The sequence below is a fragment of the Orbicella faveolata genome, unplaced genomic scaffold, assembly GCF_042242905.1.
Source record: "Orbicella faveolata isolate gen_17 unplaced genomic scaffold, um_ofav_v1 contig_46, whole genome shotgun sequence".
NCBI lineage: Eukaryota > Metazoa > Cnidaria > Anthozoa > Scleractinia > Merulinidae > Orbicella > Orbicella faveolata.
Window position 1 is genome coordinate 5,179,812 of NW_028301576.1, and position 7,864 is coordinate 5,187,675.

General features: G+C 39.8%; 2 protein-coding genes across 2 annotated transcripts; both read right to left on the minus strand.

Moving 5' to 3' along the window:
• Window positions 1–304: 304 nt before the first annotated feature.
• On the minus strand, window positions 305–1,901 carry LOC149098094 (pyroglutamylated RF-amide peptide receptor-like). The gene is made up of 2 exons (XM_089278025.1): window positions 1,691–1,901; window positions 305–1,072 (listed from the first exon to the last, which is right to left on the minus strand). Exons 1-2 carry the CDS (start codon window positions 1,829–1,831, stop codon window positions 725–727), a joined length of 489 nt encoding a protein of 162 aa, XP_089134151.1. The 5' UTR covers window positions 1,832–1,901; the 3' UTR covers window positions 305–724.
• A 1,600-nt stretch (window positions 1,902–3,501) lies between these two features.
• Window positions 3,502–6,702, minus strand: LOC149098095 (neuropeptide FF receptor 1-like). The gene is made up of 2 exons (XM_089278026.1): window positions 6,385–6,702; window positions 3,502–3,806 (listed from the first exon to the last, which is right to left on the minus strand). The coding sequence occupies exons 1-2, from the start codon at window positions 6,510–6,512 to the stop codon at window positions 3,527–3,529; spliced, it is 408 nt and encodes a 135-aa protein (XP_089134152.1). The 5' UTR covers window positions 6,513–6,702; the 3' UTR covers window positions 3,502–3,526.
• Between the last annotated feature and the right edge of the window lie 1,162 nt (window positions 6,703–7,864).

The following is a 7,864-nucleotide window of genomic DNA, read 5'->3' on the forward strand; positions in this document are numbered from 1 at the left end:
ATGTCATACCGCTGGTAATACTATAACAGTCGATGAGATATATATACATGAGAGAAGTGTGAAAATATTTCAAAATTAAGGTCAAAGTAAAAGTATAGTAATAACCTATTTTCGTGAAAAAAGTTTGGTACGGACGGAATCTAATTGGGTGTTACGTTTTGGTTGCAATCACACCTCTCTCATCTATAATCGACTTAGTCATTTAATTAGCTTGATAATTCTTAAATGTTTCACCAAACACATTGAGCTTTGCACTCTCTTCGCTCTCTACACACTCTCTTCGACACTACAACACGTTGAAAGCTTGGATGTTCAGGGCTTTATTTCATGATCAGTGCACTTGAAGAGAGTTTTACAAATAATGATCTTCTAAAAGTGACATGGTAACTAACGAGGCACGTCACGCTGCTTATACCTTAACTGAAACAATGTTCCACGAGTTTCAAAGAATAATCGTTAATTTTCTGGGCTGTTTTGTCATTTCTCAGTTATCGACTTCAATGTCACTACCGTACCTGTAATTGGCGGAACTAACCGTTTAGTGGAAATTACAAAGGAAATGGTGTTGTGTAAGCGCAACCGATGAATGCAGTCATTTAGTTTGTCGTTGACTTTTTCCATGTATCGTTTCCTTTCGTTTGGGATAAGGCCCTCCGGGAGCAAGATTGTAAATTGCTCCGGCGGTACTTTTGTCAAATTTCTGGTGTCAATTTTACTAAGTCTACTACAACTGAGTCTCTTCTGTTTCTGGCACTGGGACTACACTTGGGTTGCGATCGTCCAAGTTCCGCTCTTCTCTAACAGGGTGTATCCCAGGGCGACATCTACAGCACATCATGTACTTGATCTTCTTGCTGAACTGTTGATTGATCAAAGCATACACAACTGGGTTGACAGCGGAATTAAACATGACCACTGTAGATTGCGTGACATATGCAACATCACCAGAGCCGAACACGGGCGAAAAGAAAGCCACAAGATAGATGACTGCTCCAGACACCCAACACAATGCGAATATGGCACTAACTGTGACGACCATGAGGGTGACTCGCTTCCGCACTTTTAGCACTCCCTGGTGACCAAAAATTGGTTTTTTAAAACATATTTAAACTATCCAATCACAAACGGACATTCAAGGTGTAGCGTGTTGGGTGACAATACGTTCCCCGTGACATATATTGATAACCACTGGTCACTGAACCACGGCAGTCATGTGGCGCGTTCGCAACCTCGTGTACGAATAACTGAGTTGCGTTTATTCAACTTAGGCGTTCATTTTTGTTCAGTAACTGTTCAGTCGCGTTCAGTATCTCGCAGTCACGAGAAATGGATGCCTCCCTCTGCAGTTTCTCTCAACTGCGTGACGCGATTAACTAACGAAACAAATTGCTTGACTGACTGTGTAAGCAGTCAAGAGAGGATTATGTGAGAGAACATATCCGCCATAAATGGGTCTCTTCTGATGATAATTTTCTTCAATCTAAATTTATCCCGTGGTCGTGACGCGGAGTTATTTTAAGGATGACACCTGATTGGTTGGATTCTCTGATCACTAGCTGTGCGACCATGGGCACGACACCAAAATAACTTCACAGCGATGCTTAAAATATTATCATGGGGCATGAGGATATGTTCCCTTACCTCATCCTCTTTTCACGCAGTCTAACACTTTTCCTTCCTCTAACCTTACCTGCTGACGATTGTCGAAACCATGGTGCTGTGGGCGATGAAACCATAAAGTATGAACGACTCTGGAGTAAAGTGCGGCCATTATCAAAACCGGGGAAAACGCCAATAGCAGAAACCAAATCAGAGTATCAGTTTTGCCCATCCATTCCTCAGGGTATCGTCTGATGCAGAAAGTTGCTTTCGCGTCAAAATTCTTGACCAAAAAACCTGGGAAATTAATCACCAATCCAAAAAGCCAGGAACACGGAATGATCACCTGAGATAAAAGTGAACCTCCGATATTCAAACTGCCGTTAAGTGTTCCAGGCAAAACATTTAAAACACTTCTCTTTAGCTCTGTTCACAGTTAAGAAGCATGTACAAGCAGACATGAAGGCAGAGGGAAAATCCCTCCAAGCTCAGTGAGGAACAGGGCAAGACAACTGCACTTTCTGGGCACGTCACTGTCATCACGGTTCGATACTAGAACTAATATTTATATCAAAAACCATGTAATGAAGGAATGAAACTTGCATTTACCTTGAAACGTTGTCATTGGAAAAGCCTTATAAATCCAGTGGCTATTTCGACAAGTCCAACTAAGAATCGTTTATCCAGATTACGAAAAGTGGATATCAAGAGCAATAGAGCCGATACAACGAAGAGTTGACTTTTTAGTAGTGTACCAGCCAAATCAGCCCTCTTAAGGTATAACAAGAGTAACTGAAGAAGGCTGGTTGGGCTGGTACACTACAAACTAATGAACTCTTCGTTGCATCGGCTCTAGTTCTAGATATCCACTTTTTAAAGGGGCTTACTCACGGTTTCCGCATATTGAAACGTTTAGCCTCAGTTTTCAAATTCGTCGTTTGTAATCCATGTCAATCTTCTCCATCCTTAGCCATCCTTGTTCCTTTATTGTTTATCATTATCTCTTTGGTGTTTTTCTATCTTATTAAGCTGTTATTTTCAAGTTTCCTACCATTTAAAGGTAATTTTGTATGTGGCCAAAATAACTCAAAATACCGTGACCGAGCCCCTTAAGGTTACAATTACGCCAATCAGATCAAACTTTGATCCGACTTACAACATTTAAATCCTTTGAAATATATTGGAATTATATCTGCCGTTAAACATCTTCACCAAAAATGAACCTAGCAAATGAATTCAATGATGCAGCTAAGTCTAAATCCTTTCTTAACTTATTTCTAAAAGGTGTTAAAGGAAACAGGATTGTTTATGACAAACTTGTCTCTTTTCCAAGTAGAGTACCATTGAAAAGTCAAAAAAGTGGAACAGCAGTATTGCTCTTGACCTGAATAATAGCAATGATGTGGATTGGAGGTCTCCTTACACTCTGGCAGCTAGCTGCACCAAAAGCACAAGACTCATCAGTTTTAAGTATGGACTTCTACACAGAATTCTGCCTACCAACACGCTTCTTAAAAAAACTGGTATCAAGCAAGATCCAAGTAGCTCCTTCTGTGTTAATTAGATCGAAAATCTGATCCATCTTTTTTGCCAATGTAAAAAAACTAGATCTTTTTGGCAAATTTTCATGAGAAACGTCAAGACTTTGAATTGTCACCACGGAACTACCTGAAAAACGTAATTTTTATGTGCTAAAATCTGACACTACGAAGCTTTCGCTTTGAGTAAACTTCTTTTTTTCTTTTAGCGAGACACTATATATGGTGCTGCAGGTCTAACCCTTTTGAATTTTAAGATGGTGGCCAAATTTCACTGAGCTCGAGAATGAATTTAGGCCGCCCACTTTTACAAATACGCCTGCACTGCAGGCTGCGTAAAGGGCTGCCTGCTTTAAATTTCTTAACGTAAAGTCACCGTTCATTTCAGCTCATGTTACCTGAAGTCTTCGTGTCGTAAGCCTTTCTCTATTTCCAAATGGATCCATGACAGCACTGTAGCGTTCAATTGCTATGACAACCAATGTGAACACGGATGTGGCACCTCCGACCCAGGCCACGTTGCTACCTGTCAACAGTCTACAAAGGACTGTGCCAGTCACACCGTCAGGATGAGTAAACATATGCATGAAGATGTATCGTGGTGTAAAGAATAGTCCCACAAGCATGTCAGCAACAGCAAGGTTCACGAGAAGATAGTTGATAGAAGTTCTGTGAAATTAAATAAATCACATGATCTATCATATAACGAGTGCTGAGACTGGCTAATAGGGAGCTTAAGCAACGACGACGACGACGTCGAGGACGACGCCTCGTAGAAAACGAATTTATATTTTACCAGCAAAATTCGCGATTGTCTAGATCTCTTCGGTACGCCAATGGCTCTAAAAAGTGCTCATGCTAAATATGCAATGACATCGTTCAATTCCAAATGGAAATACGAAAAATGAGCCGTCGTCGTCCCCGTTCAGTAGACGACGCAGAACTTGGTCATTTCACGTTATTGTTTTGCAGAGGACGGCAAAGAAATGTACCAAGAATTATAACGTACGTGCACAGCCATTGTTTTGCTCATTAAACCTTTTGTTTAGTGACGTTCTCGTTGCCGTCGTCGTCGTGGTTTGCTTAAGCTCCCTAATATTTGTGGTCGACGTCTTCAGAACAGTCTGCTCTATTCTGCTTTGTACCAGTTGATTTGAGGATGAAGGGATGGAATCAATTTTCTCATCTAATTATTTTAGATCCCTACAGTAAATTAAGACTTTTTTCACTTCGATTCAAGTTGCCGCAGACAAATACGAAGCGTAACGAAGCTCACAGTACGCCGACCTTGGAAGGAGGTTGGTAAGGGTTAGGTATTAGACCTCCTAAAATGAATGCTAAATCCCCGGCAGTTGTAGAATCGCATATTTTTGGGTTCGAGATGGCTGCCTCAGGGGAAATTGAAAGTGAAGGACACAGCGAATCTGAAATCCTGAAAAATGGCCGCCATATCCGACAACGTAATTTTGCGTCCTCAATCACGTGTTTCAAATAAATTGGGGACTTAACGATCCAAGACTGCGACATCGACGAAAACGTCACTTCAAAAAGTAATTTTCACTATCGTAGCTGTTTCGAGATTAATCTATCTCGTGCGTTTCGTACGATGTGTGCAAAATATCCTGATAATAAATTCGTACCAGCGGTTTCAGAATAAAAATAAAGAATGAAAGATTCCCATCTGCAAGCTCACGTTTTCGTCAAAACCTCAAATTTGGTGATTTTACGTCGTTGTTGTGCAGAGTACCGCAAAAGTATGTGCTAAAATGCGTGTCACACGTGCAGCACGCTTATGTTTCGTCTTTTAACCAATCATATTGTTGTTTTGTGGCGTTCTCGTTAACGACCGCGTCGTAGATCTTACCTTCCCTATTCAAAGACAGCTCGTTCATTGAAAGTAAACAGGACTGTAAAAATTCTTATAAGAAAGCGAGGCCCACGAAATCTGCGATAGCTCGGCGAGAAAATGTTAACTGAGGTGCAGGCCCTTATCAATAACTAAAAAAACCTTCTTGTAACACGGGTATCAGTAAAAAATTATGAATCCAATTCACTTTCTGTGCATGCTGATATTGGAAAACGAGAAAAATTACTTGGCTTCACACTAGAGCTTCTAAATGCACTTGGAACCTACTTTTAGTTCGAAGGGGTAAAATGTACTTACTTAGACTTTACTTAGTGACCATGGAAACGTTCGTAGTTCAAAAAAGCTGAGGTGCGCTCCCAAAAATCCATTTTTAAACATTTTATGGACGGTTATAAGGAATTGGACCATTTTATCATGTAAATTTTTAATTTTTATTTTTCTTGTTTTAATTGTTAGACTTGATCCAATGCTTTGCTTTTTAATATTTTAGTGTATCTCATATCTTAGTTTTTTTTTTATGTAATGGTTGCAGATTTGAGAATCAGTTTATATTTATATGAGGGCCACTGGTTTTTCAGTGACATTACGTTGTGTGCTACCCTCAACAAATAAAGTTGGTTGTCATTATTATTAAGTATGGTCTACACCACACTTGAGTAACACGGAAGTGTATTTCTATAGCGCATCCATGTCTCGGTTACCTAAAGCCCTACAGCAATTTCTTTGCCGAAAACCGCGTTGTTGAACTATTCTAGAGAAATACAGAAGGTTTCGTTTGTTCCTTTGTGTTGCGCTTATGTACTCTTTAGCAACAAAGCAACTATAGGCATTTCTTCACGGTTTTACTGCCGAACATTTGCATTTGTGATATGCATGACCGATATTACTGCCCAAATGCGTCAAGTAATATACTTTGCCACAGGTGTGAAGCCAAATTTTTTAACGTGCGATTTGAGATTTCCAAGTGCACTTGAGTCAAGTGCTTCCTTGAAACTAACTTAGCTTCTAGTGTGAAGCCAATTGTTATGGACCTGCATGCGAAATGCATCAAAGGTTGCATGGAAAACCCTATGTTGCAATTGCTCGTAAATTAGCATAGCTAAGACCGTGTTTTCAAAAAAGAAATTATCGCAAACACACGCTCAGAAATTCAAACACGACGTTGGCTAACAATAGCGTTTCGGCCTTTCCCACTAGGTTGCAATACGCAATAACTGCGTTTCTTTTTTTTCTTTTTTTTTTCTTTTTTTTTTTTTTTTTCATTTCAGTTATTTGTAAATTTGTAGCACTTTAATAGGAACTCGAGAGGGCCGGCTGGACTAAATGGCTTTCGACAATTCATTTCATTTTCTAGGAAAACAAAAGAAAATAACGTCTCACCTCATGTCTTGGTGCTTTATCACGACAAGGCAAACCAGGCAATTACCAACGATGTTTAAGACAGCGAGGATAGAGTTGGCTGTGGTTATGCCGATCTGAGCTGGAACTGATTCCGTGTATTTCGGCATTGTCCCGTGAATCTGCCGGTAATTACGTCTGATTCAGACTAAAAATCAAAAAATCCAAGTATACAGCGATTAAAAGTAACAATCGTTTAAGTGAGATCCGTATATGAGTTAAAGACGATTTCAGATGATGGGCAGCGACAAAGGACAGTCTAAGACAGAATTCATAGCAAGCGCATATCAGAAATTAAAAGTGTGAGTGCCTCGGCGATGTTTTGAGGGAAAGACTAAATTATGCATTAGAGCACCGATGTATCTTGCCAAGCTTCTGTTCTTTCAAAAATATCAATAAACTACACATTCTTTGCAGTCCGCCAGTAACATGTCAACATGCACATATCGAATTATCAATTTAGATTCAAGAGCTTCTGCCTGACAGACCGGGACAGACTTTGAAATGAAGGTCGGCCGATTTCGCTTAAAATTGGTACACAAAGTTGTTATGTGGACTTATGTAATATGCCAAAGTTTCAGGTTCAACGACCTTGGAAAATGTTGACAATTAAATTGTGGGTGGGTAAACATTTAAGTTAGAGATATTTTTTTCAAATATGTATGCAGATGATGATGGAAGAACGGTCCTTGAACAAGTGGAACGAATTTAAGACATTAAAGCGTGTAAAAAATCTTTAAGCGTTAATTCTGGGAAAAACATATATTCGGAAAAAATCCGAGTCCCAGATGGGATTTGAACCCACGATCGAGAATCTACACTTAATATCATGTTGTTGTTGTTTCTCTGTTAAAAATGAATTTATGTCTGATGAACATGCATGCAGTCACTCTACCCTAGGATACTTAAGGGATGCAGTAGGTATCACAATGCCGAACCCCTAAAATATTCTATCTAAAACGTCAGCGGTAATCTTCTTCCGTTTCTTCAATTTCTTTTTTCTCCTTGATTGAAAGGGTGTTGATATGCCCCACTTTGGTCACGCAAACAGGTGAATTTTCCGCCGTGACGTGGGCAAATGATAATCCTCTTTAATTCATACTTTAACTTCCATTCAGAGAAATTGTCAACTCTGTGGGACGCGGCCAGTTTATTACCACCAGCGTTCACTTTACTTTGACCAGCAGGTGGGTAACGTCTCGATCTACCGTCGCTACTGGGAGAGTCACAGCAGGCTCTGATGGCTTGTTATCTCATGCCCCGCATATGTCATCTTCTTTCCAAAAGGGACGCCGTATGCTCATGTTTCTACATGTAGTTTTCCAGGAGACTAAATTGCAATAGCCAGAATTTCGCTCCTCTGCCTTTGAAACACACTCAAATGAAACAAATTCACTTACAGACTGAGTAGATTTAATAAGGTTAATTAATTGATCGCAGATCTTGTAAATAAACAATCCAG